Here is a 16,618-nt window from a genome sequence, read left to right as displayed (position 1 = left end):
AGGAAATGAATGAGGCCTCCCCGTGCCCCCAAGGCCCTGCCGCAAATGCCTCTGCCCTTCTCAGCTTGGGGGGTGTCTTCAGGCTGCTTTCTAGCTTTTGTTTAACCTGGGTAGGGGAAAAGGTCACAGTAAGCAGGACAATTTTCTGGTCCCTGCCACCTCCACTGCCATTTCGGGCGCCAGTCCGGGTGCCAGTCCAGCTTGTTGGCAGGCCCTGCCACGGTAAACAATGCATTTCCTTCCACAGGAGAAGGAATGGGAGGGAAAAGAAAGCCAAACTTGTTGAGAAGCAAGAACAACGTGTCAACATGAAGAGCAAACAGGGCCCTGGACAAAGTCTGAATTGTTGCACCAAGGGGAAGGAGTGGGCATTGTCAACCACTCAAAAATATCATTGACCACAGACATTTGAATCAAATCGGCATCAGATCTACAGGGGCAGCAGAGCCCCTGTTGCAGCATAGCCTGGCCTGCCCACGGCAGCTACTAACAAAAGATCACATTTCAGGTCCTTTTCTGGAACTTGCTGAGGCCTATGGAATTGAGAGGTTATTGATAATCCTGTACCACCAACCAGCCAGGCTGGTCTGTAACAGCTGGTGTGAGTCCACTGGAGTGAGTTGCTGGCCAAGCCCCCTCTATGCCAAAAGGTAGGGAAGGCAAAGACAATACAACTCAGCCAGTCGGATGGTAGTGGCCAATCCTGTGCCCAAGCCCTTTCCCCTTTGGGCCTGTTTCCCAGCATTTCCTCCCAAGATAACTCCTGGGATGCCTTCTAAAAATTCAGCCAGTGGCTCAAGCCTGTAATCCTAGCTACTCCCAGAGGCTGAGATCTGAGGATTGCAGTTCAAATTCAGCCCAGGCAGGAAAGTCCATGAGACTTTATCTTTGATAAACTACCAGAAAGCCAGAAGAGGAGCTATGGTTCAAGTGGTAGAATGCTAGCTTCAAGCAAAAAAAGCTCAGGGGCAATGCCCAGGCTATAAGTTCAAGTCCTAGGATGGGCACACACACACACAAAAAAAAAAGGTAGATGATTTGGACCTGAGTATTTGCTTCTCTGTTCATGAAGCCTAGCATCTCCATATATTTAAAAAGCCTCCCAGCTAAAGCTAACAAAATCATTTGGTGCATGACAGGACAGATATGTATGCTTCTCATCAGCTGCCCATAGCTGTCTGCTTATATTGATAATTTTGTATGGCTTGAGAATTATGTTATAAATATCCAAGTGGCCCTTGGCAGAAAAAAGGTTCCACACCCACAGAAGGAGAGCTGCCAGGTCAGGCACCGTTCTGAAGTCTCTTCCCAATCTCCTTCCTGTCTCCTTCCTGTTTGTACACGGGCCTAAGTGTTTTATGCCTGGCTCTTCATAAGTGCAAATATGAAAGGGTGCTGTTATCCTTATCATCATCGCTATTCTGTTGCTTGTTTCTGTGCTAGAGGAACTGTTAAAATGTATAGATTCATCAGGCTGGTCCAGAAATTTGTCCCACTGGCCTGACTTGCAACACTTTCTAGATCTTCCTTTCTAGATGGTCAGCTTATTCTTTAGCAGCAGTATGTCTGACACTGTGTATGTGGGGGTAGGGGGCTCTAGCTCTGTTAAACTTTGTAGAGTTCAGAGTACCTACTCTGTTGAGTAGGTGACAGGTGGTCAGAAGACCTATGGCTAGCTAAGTTTGGATTTGATAGTTTTCCAAACCATTCCTAAAAGCTACAACTACCCTTACCTCCCCCCATCAGAGACAGAGATGTCAGTCTGAGAATCCAAGCTTCTACAGTTGGGAGTACCTTCACCAGACCAGAAAGGGGCACCTACCTTGACAACTAGGTCATTCATTCACTGCTCTAAAATATGGGAGATCGGCCATTTTCACTGTTACTATCCTAGCCATTCCTGTTATTATTTGTGGCAGAGCCAGAGAGCTCCACAGGGACCCAGTGAGCTTCAGGAGCTCCAAACCCCAGACTCACACAGGCTTTTCCCACAGTGGTATCACAACGGCAGGTCTGTTCCTCAGGAGAGCTCCCAGGAGCTCCTCCATCATAGCTGTCTATCTCCAGTGTCCTGTTGATAAGATCTGTTAACATTCTCAGCTCCAGCTCTGAAATACACAAAGAACAGGGCCTGTTTGTTCAATCTAAGCTTCTAAGGTTTAACTCCCAAAGGAAATTAAATTAGGTGCCTGGAGCTATGACAGTCTGTCGTGTTTCTTTGCAGAGAATGTCACCCTTAATATCGTGCAGATCTTGTGTATAATTTTTCCCCTTTAATTCTGTTTAAATACTGTGAGCTTTTCAGCAGTAACCAGTAAATCACCAAAAGTGAAAATTGAGGAGCAACTAGGATTTGTCCCCATGTGGGGTCTTGCCATACCCTCCACCAACTGAGTACAAAATAAATCCACACGCAGATAGTGCCAGACTTGGAGGTAGCTATGCTAAAAAGCCTTCATAACCCACCCTTTCCAGCACCATTTCCAGACCTTTATCAGAGAAACTGGCTTAGGACAGGACTCAGGGTTAGTGACATTACCTCTCCTGTTAAAAAACATTCCCTTTGGAATTGTGTAGCCGCTGTCTCTGTAAGCCCCCTCACCCTCCCTCCTATCTTACCCCCAGCAGTGTACTAGTTATAATCCCAGACCTATTTACCACTCTGGCAGAAAGCACCTCCCTTCAAATTATTTGTGAACTTTGCTTAGTCTAGACTGGAGCCATTGTAATGTAACTGGGTTTGAGGCATGCTTGTGTTTGTTCTAGCATTTGCAGAGATGGCAATAAGCCCCGGAAATGCCAAAAATAAGAATGTGACTTTTATACTACTCCAGTCCACTGGTAGAGAAACTCTGACCTTGGTGGCATGTACCTTAGGATAAAAAGAATAGGAGGAAGCCAGGCACTGATGGCTCACTACTGTAATCCTAGCTACTCAGGAGGCTGAGATCTAAGGAGCAAGGTTCAAAGCTAGCCCGGGCGGCAAAGTCCATGAGACTTTTACCTCCGATTGGCCACCAGAAAACCAAAAGTGGGGCTGTGACTCAAAGCAGTAGAGTGCTAGCCTTGAACAAAAGAGCTTAGGGACAGCGTTCAGGCCCTAAATTCAAGCCCCACTACATCACACACACACACCACCACCACCACCACCCCCAAAAAAAAAAAAGTAGAAGAAGCCTCCAGTGGAGGAAAGGTATGTGACCAGGTATGGCTGTAGTCTAGGAACAGTCACTCCAGGCAGTATAGAGGAAGATAAGGAAGGGGTACCTCTGGTGAACATTGCCCTGAACCAGCTAGCATTGTTTTTCTGACTCTAAGCTTTGTGCCTGTCATTACTTGAGGCCTGAGCCCCTAGAACAGACATTTTGGTAAGGAGAACATAGGCCCTTGGTCAGAGCTCTTGATTCTTGACTATGGACTTCTATCTTGGAGAGGTAGAGCCTCTCAACTAAAGGAGTCAGATGGGAAGTGGGCTGCCTTCATGCCTGTCCATGTCATGTTATGTCATACCTGGGAGAATGAATATAGAAGCAAATTTCTAGCCGGGCACCAGTGTCTCATGCCTGTAATGCCAGCTATTCAGGCTGAAATCCGAGGATCATGGGTTGAAGCCAGCCTGGGTAGCAAAGTCTGTGAGACTTATTTCCAATAAACTACTTTTTAAAAATCTGGAAGTGGTGCTGTGGCTCAAAGTAGTAGGGCATTAGTCTTGAGCTCAAGAATAACTCTCAGACCCTGAGTTGAAGCCCCAGGAACGACAAAAAAGAAAAAAAAAAAAAAGGAATTTTCTAGGACCTAAGCATTCAGAAATTGAAGTAGTACTTCAGGCACTAAGCTTCAGGCCCAGACACAGCTGGAGTATGTTTTGTTTTTTTTTTCCTCAGCTTCACAGGGCATGTGCTATATAACTTATCTATGCCTCAGTTTCCTCATCTGTAAGGATACAGTCGGCATAGAACCTGGAATGGCTTTTCTTCTTGGGACATTTTCTCACGTGTCACCCATATGTTTCCTTTAGGTCCATTCTATGAGGTCCCTAGTGACCTTCCTTGCTCTCCTTGTCTCTTCCCTCTTATCTCACGGTGTGGGAATTTCTGCTTTTATCACAGTGCACAACTCCCAGGGGAAACCTGATGGATATTTTCTCAGATTCTTGCTTTTCGACCATCTCACAGGGAGAGTTTACCTCAGTGGAGCCTTCCTCTTGATCTTCACTCCATGGTACTCCAGGCTGCTTAGGGCCTGCTGGAGAAGCAGTTGAAGCCACGGCCTGGGAGAGCCCAGGGGTCTCTCTGTCAACAGGGAAGAGGGAGTGGAAGGCACTAGACTTTGGAAGAAGAAAGATGTCCTCAGCTGGGCGGGATATAGTACAGGGGTAGGGAAATAGCCTAGCCTAGCACGGGAAAAGTAGAAAAACGCCATTAAGTTGAGGAAGGCCTTATATTTGAGGCTCTGAACACTGTGGACATTACCACTGCCTGAGAAAACTTGTTTAGGAGATAAGAGTAGTTGTTGTACTAGCCAATGGTGACTGTCTTCAACATCAAAGCATAAGGTGACAGATATCAAACTAGAGTAGGAGGGGACCCAGAGGAGGAGAAGGGTTGAAGAGCTCAGTGGTTGCCTGGAGCCAGCCTGAGAGACCATGGATTCTGGGAAGAAAGTTGACAGTCCTTCCTCTGTCTATACAATAAAAAAAGACTAATCTATAATCTCCAAACTCCCCAGCTCATACTTTTTTTTAACTTGTAAATTTTACTTATTTACATTATCTTTAAGTAAATTGTACAACGTGATTTCAGTTCAACATATCAGATTATGAGTATCTCTTAATCAATGTCATTTCTTCTATCATTCTCCCTTTTAGCTCTTTCTTGGACATACCTTTGGAGGCATTTCTAGCCTCTAGACAGAGCTTATATTCCAATGCCAAACAGATTCCTTTTGTCCTTGTAACTTGTGGGGGGAATATATGAGCTTGATATAGCCTGGAGGATGTTGTCAACAGAACATTCTCTGTGCTTTTTCTTTTTTTTTAAACCGGTCTTGGGGCATGAACTCAGGGCCTGGGTGTTGTCCCTGAACCATTTTTGTACTCAAGGCTAGAGCTCCATCACTTAAGTCCCAGCGCCACTTCCATCTTTTTCTGAGTAGTTTATTGGAGGTAAGAGTCTCCTGGGGGCTGGGAGTGTGGCTTAGTGGTAGAGTACTTGCCTTGCATATATGAAGTCCTGGGTTTGATTCCTCAGCACCATATATATGGAAAAAGCCAGAAGTGGCGCTGTGGCTCAAGTGGTAGAGTGCTGGCCTTGAGCAAAAAGAAGCCAGGGACAGTGCTCAGGCCCTGAGTTCAAGCCCAAGGACTGGCCAAAAAAAAAAAAAAAGAGAGAGAGAGAGAGAGAGAGAGAGACTCCTGGACCTGTAGGTGACTTAGGCCTGTAATCTTAGCTACTCAGTACGCTGAAATCTGAGGATCACAGTTCAAAGCCGGCCCAGGCAGGAAAGTCCATGAGGAACAGCACCTAGGCCCAGTGTTCAAGCCCCATGACGAACTGGGGCCTGAGGGGGTGGGGGGGAAGCCTCATGGACCTTCCTGTCCAGGATGGCTTTAAGCTGTAATCTTCAGATCTCAGCCTCCTGAGTAGCTAGGATTACAAGCGTGATCTACTGGCGCCTGGCTAAGACCTTTTCATATGATATATATTATATGTGCATATGTGTATAAATAAAAGCGACTTTGTGCCTTTTCCCAGATACTGTTGACAGAAGAGTTTGTTGAGCAAATGCTGGAGGACTTAGAAGATCTGACTTCTCCAGAGGAAGTAAGCCTGCTTGATTTCTCTCTTCCATCCAGGAGCATGTACCTACGTGTGTGTACAATTGTGTGCACTTGTGTGTGTGCATCTGTGAGCCACTGTCCAAGTGGCAGGAACAAGCTGGACAGGAGCCCCTGGGAATGTTAACTGGCTTTATTTCTGTTTCTATGAACCATCACTGTTCCTTACCCCACCCTTATGAGGACACTCAGCAAATTGTCTGAATCACCAGCTCTTGAGAACCTCATTGAAGAGGCAGCCAGGGCCTGCAGGCTAGGATGAGTTCTCCCCAGCCCCTGCTGTTCCCTGGCAGGTTCTTAAGAGAAAGCCCATGTCTGCTGCCAGAGAACATTCCACTGGGGAGTACTGGTGGGCAGTGAGGCTTTTGCCTGGGGCCACCCAGGAGTCATACACTCCCTCCTTCCCCTAACATAAGCTCTCCCCTCTTAAGTTGCCTCTTCCGGGCTAGCTCAGAGCCTGAGGAGTTGGCAGGCCAGGTAGGGTTGTGCCGCCCCTTGGCTCCTTCTCTGGGGTACAGGAATGGAGTTCATAATCCCCTTTGTTTTTCTTCCTTGTTCCTGGCATCTTCATTTACTGGGACTTACCTCATTCTGGAAAGTCCCTTCCCCTCCCCCTGCCTCCCACTAACCAGCACCCAGTGGTATCTGAGCCTCCTAGCCTCAATGCTCCACGGGTTAGTAGAATATTAGCAAGCTGCCCAGACCCCTGGAGAGCTCTTGGAGGCCCTCCCCGCCTGTGGCAGAGGCAGACCCTTTCCTTGCCCTGTGTGCTGGGAAACGTGCTTGGAAGAGCTCTTGTTTGCCTCCCAGGGGCCAGGCTTTCAAGCCAGAGGAAGACCAGGCAGGAGCCTGTAGCTGCTAGGGCTCAGAGGCCACAGAGGCCCCTGATGTTCAAGAGGAGAGTACTCACAGCAAGCTGTCCTGGCCAGGTCACAGGGCGGCTAAAAAGTACTCAGATCCAGTAAAACACAACACACACACACACACACACACACACACACACACACACACACGAGAGCTGTGTCTTCTTTGCCTCCTGTGATGTAGCTTGATAAATTAATTCATTAATATAGTCCAAAGTCATCAAGCACCCAATCTGTGCCAGTTAATTCACTTCCCCCCAAGTCGCTGGCCTCTGAGGCCCAACTCCCCATTCAGACAGACCACAGCCAACTGCTCTCAAATCACTTCCGGAGAGGTCTTGTCATGCTGAGATGGTGCTGTGCCAGCCTGTTCCTTCGAGCCTTGGTGTTGAGGGGGTGGAGAGGGGACAGTCCAGGCAAGAGGGACAGGAGCCAGGGGGAGCTTAGGAAAGTAGGTCACTAAAAATGACTTTTTTTTTTTTTTGCTTTCCTGTCAAGAGGCTATCCCCACAGCCGGCTCCACTCTCCACTTTGTCCTGGCATGGGTGATCCCTTATTAGAGGGCAGGCAGGAGGAGCCTGCCAGGAAGTATTGCACTGGATCTACTCCTGCCCAGATCTAGGCAGGCTGGGAGCACTGATCTCTTCTTTTTCACTCTGGCCCTGACATGTGGCTTAGTCCAGAGATATTGAGAACCATAAAAGACAGACTGCTTCCAAAGCTAGCATTAATCCCAGTCAGTGAGCTTGTACCGAGCACCAGCCGTGTGCCCGGCTAAGTCTGTTTCTTTTCCTCTTGCCACCAGAAGCCCCCTGGGGAGTGGGAAAAGCAAAACAAGAAGCTGACCAGTGATTTCCTGGGGTGGAAGACCTTGGGTTCTCCTCAGCCATCTCTGGGACCACTCTGAGCAAGGAACTCTGGGTAGCATATGAAAACGTGAAGGGGAAAGTGGACTTACTCTTTCCAGTGATGATCCAGTCCCAACTCACCCTTGTCCTGCTTTTCTGTTCCCACAAGACCACTAGGTGGATCTGGCTTTGGCCTTAAACTAGAGCCCCTTTCCCTTTAGATCTTTCAGCAAAGGCTATGGAGGGGCAGGTCCCAGAGTCCTTCTCACATCAGCCTTGGCAATGACTGACCTCCTCGCCACTTCCCCTAGCATCTGCACCCTACCCTGGCCCCTCATCTTCTAGCCCCAGGGCCTCAGGGAACAGATTCCTTACATGCTTGTGGCTAGAGGCAGAACCAAGGAAGTGAGCAGGGGGGAGGAGGAGGTCAGTGTAGTGAAGGAAGAGCTAGAAGTACCCCTCCCCCAACCTGGCTAGTTATTGGCAGGGCAAGAGGAAAGCAAGGGTGAGAATTCCAGCAGCTTGACCCTAGCTGCCCACCTAGGTGCAGCATTTAGGAGCAGATCTATTTAATGACCTGTCATGCCACTGAAGTCTCAGAGACAAGGCCTAGGTGTTTTGCCTCATCTGGCATTCGCTCTTTAAATAATAATTTTAAAAAACACTGTGCAGTCTGTTAATCACAGGTCCTCTGATTCTATGCTTGCTTCCTCCACAGTTCAAACTCCCCAAAGAATACAGCTGGCCTGAAAAGAAGCTCAAAGTCTCCATCCTCCCGGACATGGTGTTCGACAGCCCACTGCACTAGCCCGAGCGGGGCCCTGTGAGGGCCAAAGGGAGCCCAGCTGCTCCCCGAATGACTTCCAGTGTAGCTGTGTAAATGCCATTCCCACCAATTAAAAGACAGGCGTGAGGATGATTGCACAGGCACTGTACACACAGCTCAGTGGAATGCTGTGCAGGACAACCATGGGTCCCACCTCACTTCCAGCTCAAGAGCTGCACCCCCAAGCTGGCCGGACCCATGTGACCAGGCCCTCATCGCAGGGGCCAGTGAGCAGGCACATGCCAACTCTCCCACCTGCTGCCACCACAGGTTCTGGCTTGCGATTTGACTCTGGACTCACAATGCACTCATGGACGGGCACAGGCCTCGTCCTCCTGTGCCCTGGTTCAGAATACACCAGGGCGCCCTGTCCAGCTCAGCCCTGGCAAGCCTTTACTTGTTGGGGTGTTCCAGCCCCAGAACAATTCTTCTGATTATGTTTGGTTTCCTTTTTCCTTATTTTATTTTGTAGAAACCGGATGATATTTTATAGCTCAGCAAAGATGTTCACAGGTCATGTATATAGTGTTTTTTAAACAGAACTTTATTCCCAGATGAACTTTAGCATTCCTCAGACAAGGGCCCAGGGCTCTGCCTCCAGAGAAGGTGCCCTGTGCTTCCTGCGAGCACTAGGCCTAGAGGAGCTGGCTTCATACAAGGGCTTTTCTTAGCTGAGCCTGGAGCAAGAGAAGAGAAAGAGAGACACTCTCCAGCCTAGAACCTGGTTTTGTGAGAGACCAGGTGGTTTTCCAAGTGATCTAGGCCCCAGAAGGTTGAGGGGACTTCAGGGACTAAGGGTTTATTGGTTCCAGCCTTGTTTTCCATTTTTCTACCCAATCAAGATGAGAGCATAAGGCCCACTGCCTCATTCACCATCCCTGCTTCCCACTAAGAGCCTGTGGTCTTCAGCATTTTAACCCCCCTGTCCCTTTCCTTGACCCCTGGGCTTCCCAGTTTCTAGACTGGCTTATTAAAATGAAAAGTCAACCTCTCAACTTCTCTTTCACTTGGATTCTGCTGACACTGCTCTTGCTACCCTCCATCTTCCTGCATCCATTTTTTTTTTTTTTTTTTTTTGGCCAGTCCTGGGCCTTGGACTCAGGGCCTGAGCACTGTCCCTGGCTTCTTCCTGCTCAAGGCTAGCACTCTGCCACTTGAGCTACAGCGCCGCTTCTGGCCGTTTTCTGTATATGTGGTGCTGGGGAATCGAACCTAGGGCCTCGTGTATCCGAGGCAGGCACTCTTGCCACTAGGCTATATCCCCAGCCCCCTGCATCCATTTTTATCTCATTCTTTACCCTTGTTCTGTCTCTTCCCTTGCATCCTAACTGCTTGTGGTCCCTTGGTCCCTCGCCCTTGGTTCTGTAGACCTCACAGTTGACCTTCTAGAAGCCAACTTCCCAGTTCCTCTCTCTCTCTTTTTTTCCCTTCAGTTTTGGGGCTTGAACCTCAGGGCCTAGGCACCATCCCTGAAACTTCTTTTGTTTTTTAACTTTTTTTTTTTTTTTGCCATTCTGGGGCTTGGACTCAGGGCCTGAGCACTGTCCCTGGCTTCTTTTTTGCTCAAGGCTAGCACTCTACCACTTGAGCCACAGTGCCACTTCTGGCCATTTTCTATATATGTGATGCTGGGGAATGGAACCCAGGGCTTCATGTATAAGAGGCAAGTGCTCTTGCCACTAAGCCATATCCCCAGCTTGTTTTTGTTTTTTAACTAATTTTTTTTTGGGGGGGGGTGGTATTTTTTTTTTTTTTTTTTTTTTTTTTTGGCCAGTCCTGGGGTTTGAGACTCAGGGCCTGAGCACTGTCCCTGGCTTCTTTTTGCTCAAGGCTAGCACTTCTGGCTTTTTCTATATATGTGGTACTGAGGAATCAAACCCAGGGCTCCATGTATGCAAGGCAAGCACTCTACCACTAGGCCATATTCCCAGCCCTGGTCTTTTTTGATACTGGAGCTTGAACCCAAGACGTTGTTGCACTTGCTAGACAAGCGCTTTGCCACTGAGCTACATCCAAGCCCAGCTGTACCTGAACTTTATATGTTCAAGGCTAGCACTGTACCACTTGAACCACAGCTCCACTTCTGGCTTTTGGTGGTTACTTAGAGATAAGAGTCTCACGGATTTTCCTGCCCAGGCTCCCTTTGAATTGTGATTCTCAGGATCTCAGCCCCCCTGAATAGCTAGGATTATAGGTGTGACCCCCTGATGCCTGGCTAAGAGTTCTTTTTGAAATATTTCCCACTCTCAACCTGGAATCAGCAAGCTCTTTTCCTACCCTCCTAACCTGCTGCCTCGCATTCACACATCTGCTTCAGACATCTTCAGAGCAGTGGTTTTATCTGTCAGGATTATGTGCAGCTCCTCTCTGCCCCCATCCACTCCTCCCTCCCACATGGGCACCTTCAGGGGTGACCCAGGAGGCCCATTGGGAACAAGATTCCCTCTGCTAAGAGATCTAACCAAAGAGCAGTCTCCAGGGGACACGAGTTGGACCTCTAAGTAACCGCTAGGTCTGGCCTTGTGCATAACACGAGGTTGTTTTGTTGTCTCAGAGCTGCAAGTCAGACCCACCCGGATCATTTGGGGGAGACTGGCAGCAGGCCCCTTCCAGCCAAGACACAAGCCCTTCTGGAACTGATTCTGGCAACACGACTTCCACAAGGACACTTGCCCGCCAGAACAGCCCTGTAACTCTTGTCTTCTCACTTCATGGGCAGAGAGGTGCCTCCATTCCTTGACATCCTGGTCCTAGTCTCCCCAAATTCTCCCTTCCTGGAAACTTGCTTGAAGGCTCCCTGCTGCAGCTCGCTTTGCCTCCATCTGCCTGATTTGGGGGGAGGGTGTGCATGTTCTGAACTAAGCTTTGCCATCAGCATGTGAAGCATCTGGTCAGCAGCTCACCCTAGGCCTACGGGGCCTCTGCCGGCTGACAGTTGGCTCTGCCTTCTTGGCCTGGTTCTTGAGGAATGGGAGATGACAGAAGAAGTTGGTAAGCTCAGAAGTGATGAGCCCAGGAAGCCTGGGGCCCCATGAACATCCAGGATGCTGTTGGAACCAAGCCCCAATCATTTCCCCACAGTGCATTGGTCCAGGAGAATGACAGTCCCTCATCCAGCTATGACGAGGCCACCTTTTCCTTGGGCTCTGGTTTCTTCCAGTTTCTTCCACGCAGCTGCTGGCTGGTCAGAGGGATCTCTGACTGAGGATCAAGCGAAGCAGTCCTTTGTACCAATCCCAGCAGAGCTTCTGCCACATGGTGGGTAGACCCCTTTTTCCTTCCCTGCAGCTTCATGGGAACACTCAACCTCATATGGGAGGAAGTTTCCTCCTCTTGCATTCTCCAGACCCCTAATGCTACAGCTTCTGAGAAGGAGCTCCCCATTTGCTGCATTCTGTTATTTAAGCAGACACGTGTGGCCACCCAGCTCCAATGTGGATTGCAAAAAGAGGGTGATGCCAGCTGCCATTCTGAGTGGCATGGCAGCTCTTTCAAGGTCCTGGGTCTGGCAGAAAAGCTGGTGTATCTTCCTCTTGGAAAAGCAAGGCTCTGGAACAGGACTGGAGAGACTTTGTGGAGAGTGTAGAAGAGCTAGAGCATTCTAAAAATTAGACTCAGAATCTTGGAGCTGGGTTTTGAGATGAGTTGAGGGCAGGGAGGAAAGCTGGTGGTCAGCGCCCCTATGGGGCAGACTAGTAGAGAATTCCTGGACTCTTATTTTTTTATCTGGTCTTCCTTCTAGCTGCCAGGACTTCTGCACTGGGTGAAATGCCTAGGTCTGTGTTACAAATCAGGAGTCCTTCCTTTTGTACAAGTACCTGAATGCTGCAACGAGCAGACTTTTGTAAAGTTTTATACGAGTTTTTAATGTCAGTGGTAACTTGGTTCCTGAGGCTGCAGCCAGCTCGGGACTTTTGTAAGAATTTTTGAGTGACTCACTTAGATGACCTTCCTTCTTGCCCCCTCTTCCTCTGTGTAATCTAAGTGCATTAAACATATTTGCAGAAGTGCCTGGGTCATGTGCTTCTTTCTGGCTGTCTATAGTCGGGGAGCAGGAAGTTTGGGCCCTAGCAGTCACTTAGATGATGGGGGATAGGTGAGACCCAAAAAGAAGTGTTGCCGGGAGTGCAAAGGTGCCAAGATGTGGGCTCATGCCGTGCCTGCAATCAAGCGGGTAATGTCAGTTAATGGAGTTGCTGGAGGTCACCCGTGTTAAAGCAAGTGCTCTAATGACTACACCTTCAGCTCTCTCTCTTGGGTCTTGATTCCTTTAAGGAATATGACCCATGAAGTGATAAGTGGGTGAGACCTAATCTTTGCCACTCCATTCCTCTTCTTCCTACCTCTTCCCTTGGAAAGAGGGCCCCAGTTTGAAAGTATTAAAAAAAATTTTTTTGTACTGGTCCTGGGGCTTAAACTCAGGACCTGGCTCTCTTGCTTAGCTTTTTCATTCAAGGCTGGCACTTTGCCACTGGGCTGTACTTCCACTTCTGGCTTTTTGCTGGTTAATTGCAGATAAGGGTCTCAGATTTGCTGGGTTTAATGGCTCACACCTGTAATCCTAGTTACTCAGGAGGCTGAGATCCCAGGATCATGATTGAGAGCTAACCCAAGCAGGTAATTCTGTGAGACTAATCTCCAATTAACTGCCAGAAAACTGGAAGTGGAGCTGTGACTCAAAAGTGGTAGAGCATGGGCTGGGAATGTGGCTTAGTGGTACAGTGCTTGCCTCGCATGCATGAAGCCCTGGGATCGATTCCTTAGTACCACATACACAGAAAAAGCCGGAAGTGGCGTTGTGGCTTAAGTGGTAGAGTGCTAGCCTTAAGCAAAAGAAGCTCAGAGACCGATCCCGGGCCCTGAATTCAAGCCCCAGGACTGACAAAAAAAAAAAAAAAAAAGTGGCTGAGCAAAAGAACTCAGGACATGAGTTCAAGACCAATGACTGACCAAAAAAAAAATTTTTTTTTTCTGCTCAAGCTGACTCAGCCTCCTGAGTATGTTTACAAGTATGAGCCACCAGTGCTAGGCTAGTTTTCAGAGTCTTGTTCCTGCTTCCAGCCCTCCATTCGCCTCACTAAGCATCTAAATCCAGCCTCCTAATCCAGGGCCTGGGGTAAGACTTGGGGTATAGAAAGAGGGGCAGTTTCAGCACTAGAAGACAGCTGGACACTGATGACTCACAACTGTAATCCTAGCTACTCAGGAGGCTGAAATCTGAGGATCCTGGTTCAAAGCTAGCCCATGCAGGAAAGTCCATGAGACTCTTATCTCCAATAAACTACTCAGAAAAAGCCAGAAGTGGTGCTGTAGCCCAAGTGGTAGGACGCTAGCCTTAAACACAGAGAGGCTCAGGGATAGAGTCCAGGCTCTGAGTTCAAACTCCGGGACTCTCAAAAAAAGAGAGAACTAGAAAACATGCTGGGTAACCCAGGGTAGTTCACCCTTCTAGCAACTTCCTTAGGCCTGGGCTGGGTGAGGAGGAAGTGTAGGAATACATTCCCCGCCTGACTGCGCAGCGCCCCTCTAGCATTCCTGTGCAGCAAAACAAAGCCCAGGGCTGTGGGTCTGGGGATTCAGCAGCCTGAGGAGCCTTGAGACGGGCAGGGTGGCCTTTAGACCCAGAGTTCTTCCTCTTCTTGATTGCTAGGCCTGGTTTTCTGTCCTGGCAGGCTGCATGGTCTTTACTCATGGTCCTCAAGATGGGGTGGCCAACACCAGGGGATTCTGCTGGAACTGCTGATAGAGATCCTAGGACATCACAAGTGGATCTATGAGACCCTAACCTCTGTGACACCCAGCTGCCTTGGGGACATCCCCTGGGAGTGGGTTAGAGTTCCTTCTCCCCCTGTGACCTCTTTCTGGACTCTGAAAGGAGCTGCCTCCCAGAGTAGTGGTCTCTCAGTCCTTAGGTTCTATGTAAAGCCAGGGTTGGCCGAGGCCGCACCCCTCCTTTTCTCTAGGCCCTGGCCTAGAAAGACCTAGTCAGGATGAAGTTCTTGCTCCCCCAGAGAATACAACATGTAGAGAACCCGTGCTTCAGTGGTTTAGGGAGACAGTAGCAAGCTGGAGGTGTCTCGAACAAGAAGTGCTCCAGGACCTAGACCAGGTCTCTGGAGCAGAGACATCATTCCAGATCATGTGTGCTAGGTGATCTGTAATGTCTCCTCTATAAAGACCTCTGATTTCCTTAGGTGTCTGCTCTGCCTCTTCTGAGAGGCCAGAACCTTGGAGAAGGGGCTTCTGGGCTTTGGGGGCTGAGAAACCTTAGAGATTGCCAAACTGGCATGGACCAGGAGGAGAACGCAAGCAGGAAGTGACTGGTCCCAGTGCCAGGCAGAGGCAGCTGCAAGTGCTGAGGTAAGAGCCAAGGGGGAAGGGAGGCAGTACACTGTAGAGAAAGCTGTGTCCCCTGCCTGCAGGGGCAGGCTAGGATGTAGCTGGGGGAGTCAGCTCTCTTCAGGCCCTTCTGGGGACCCCATGGGACTGATCCAGTCCTCTCCTTGCCTCATGGAGTCTTGGGAAGGCAAAATGAGAATTGCTTGTGGTGCCTGTGCTTTGTGTGAGCATAGTGCTGAGTAATTTGTGGGATGAAGGAGACTTTGAAGGGGTTGTAATGAAGTCAGAGAGCAGTGACCCTGTTCCTTGTTTTTTCCAGTGTAGCCCACCTCCACCCAACACCTTATCCAGTCTCATGAGCATCCTTAGGGCATTGAGATGGAGCTGCTATACAAGACACGAAGGCCAGCTGTGCACTGTTGAACCTCAGCAGTAACACTGAAGGAATGGCAAACACTGGGAAAACCACTTGCTCTTTCAGCAAAGGTGTGTAAGGATTCCTAGATGCCAGGAGATGGACATAGGCTTTGCAGTGGGGGCAATGGGCAAGTACATACAAGGAAGCTCAACAAAAGAGGGAGAAGGGGGCTAGGGATACAGCCTAGTGGTAGAGTGCTTGCCTTGAAAATACATGAAGCCCTGGGTTCAATTCCTCAGCATCACATATATAGAAAAAAGCCAGAAGTGGCGCTGTGACTCAAGTGGTAGAGTGCTAGCCTTGAGCAAAAAGAAGCCAGGGATAGTGCTCAGGCCTTGAGTTCAAGTCCCAGGACTGGCAAAAAGAAAAAAAAAGAGTAGAGAATTCCCCAAGGAAAGATTTGGATTAGGAAGAAGAAAATGGGAACAGGATTCAACTACCTATAGGCTGAGATGGAAATTGCTGAATTGAGAAGCTAGAAAGAAGGTAAGAAGAAAAATAAGAACAGAAGCCTATCATATCTATAAGATGAGTGTTTGAGAAAAATAAGAAGTGAGAAGAGTCCATTCAAATGCTTATTCTTGAGGTCACTGGTCAGGAGGACAGAGAAAGTCCTTCCAGCTGCTTCAAATTAGATCTGGCTTGGAAGCCTCTGTTTATTCACTCAAACTTGTATATATTTACTCATGTATTCATTTACACAGCATATGACCTCTCATGAGGGTTGCAAAATGCTAAAGACATTGCTTTGTCCTCAATAGATCAGGGACCCAGAAGACAATTTGAACAAACCCAGGATGTTGCACTTGCTAGATAAGCACTTTGCCACCAAGCTACATCTCAGCCCTTCGATTTGAATCTCAAGTCCATCATTTAGAATAGTCTCCAATGAGACAGAAATTCCTATCTCCATTACATACTTCCCCACTGGGCCTGTATATACAATTCTCTCCCTAACATTTTTGTTGGGATATTGGAGGCAACTTAACTTAGAAACTACCACCCAAGTGGAATCCTTAGTTTCCTCCTTCTTTGTAAATGGCCTCCCGACTAGCCTCTTATTGAGGCTCAAATCTGATGAGCCACTTAAAAATATTTTGGGGCTGCTGGCAGTAAAGGAAATGCAAATAAAAACAACCCTGAGATACCACCTCACTCCAGTTAGAATGTCCTATACTCTGAACTCAGGCAACAACAAATGCTGGAGGGGGGACAGGGAAAGAGGAACCCTTCTCCATTGTTGGTGGGAGTGCAAAGTAGTACAACCACTTTGGAGAACAGTATGGAGATTCCTCAAAAAGCTCAACATAGACCTACCCTATGACCCAGCCATACCACTCCTAGGCATCTATCCTGAACAACAGGTCCCAAGATATCAAAAAGATATCTGCACTTCCATGTTTACTGCTGCACAATTCACAATAGCCAAAATATGGAAACAACCCAGATGCCCCTCCACAGATGAATGGATCCAAAAAATATGGTACC

At 48.5% G+C, this 16,618-nt stretch overlaps 1 protein-coding gene and 1 long non-coding RNA gene across 4 annotated transcripts in view; one reads left to right on the top strand and one right to left on the bottom strand.

The window, feature by feature from the left end:
* Sufu (SUFU negative regulator of hedgehog signaling) overlaps positions 1-9,428 on the top strand; it is a 91,329-nt gene extending 81,901 nt beyond the window's left edge. For all 3 annotated transcript variants that reach the window (XM_048338346.1, XM_048338345.1, XM_048338348.1), the window contains exons 11-12: positions 5,754-5,822; positions 8,266-9,428. In XM_048338346.1, coding sequence (XP_048194303.1) covers positions 5,754-5,822; positions 8,266-8,355 — 159 coding nt within the window. In that variant the 3' untranslated portion in view covers positions 8,356-9,428. The remainder of the gene's footprint in view (positions 1-5,753; positions 5,823-8,265) is intronic.
* A 2,020-nt stretch (positions 9,429-11,448) lies between these two features.
* Positions 11,449-14,677, bottom strand: LOC125346112. Its single transcript, XR_007209866.1, has 3 exons — positions 14,667-14,677; positions 14,111-14,112; positions 11,449-11,536 (listed from the first exon to the last, which is right to left on the bottom strand). It is a non-coding gene; the product is annotated as an uncharacterized LOC125346112 (long non-coding RNA).
* Between the last annotated feature and the right edge of the window lie 1,941 nt (positions 14,678-16,618).

The sequence above is a fragment of the Perognathus longimembris genome, chromosome 2, assembly GCF_023159225.1.
Source record: "Perognathus longimembris pacificus isolate PPM17 chromosome 2, ASM2315922v1, whole genome shotgun sequence".
NCBI lineage: Eukaryota > Metazoa > Chordata > Mammalia > Rodentia > Heteromyidae > Perognathus > Perognathus longimembris.
This window is presented reverse-complemented; position numbering and strand designations above follow the sequence as displayed.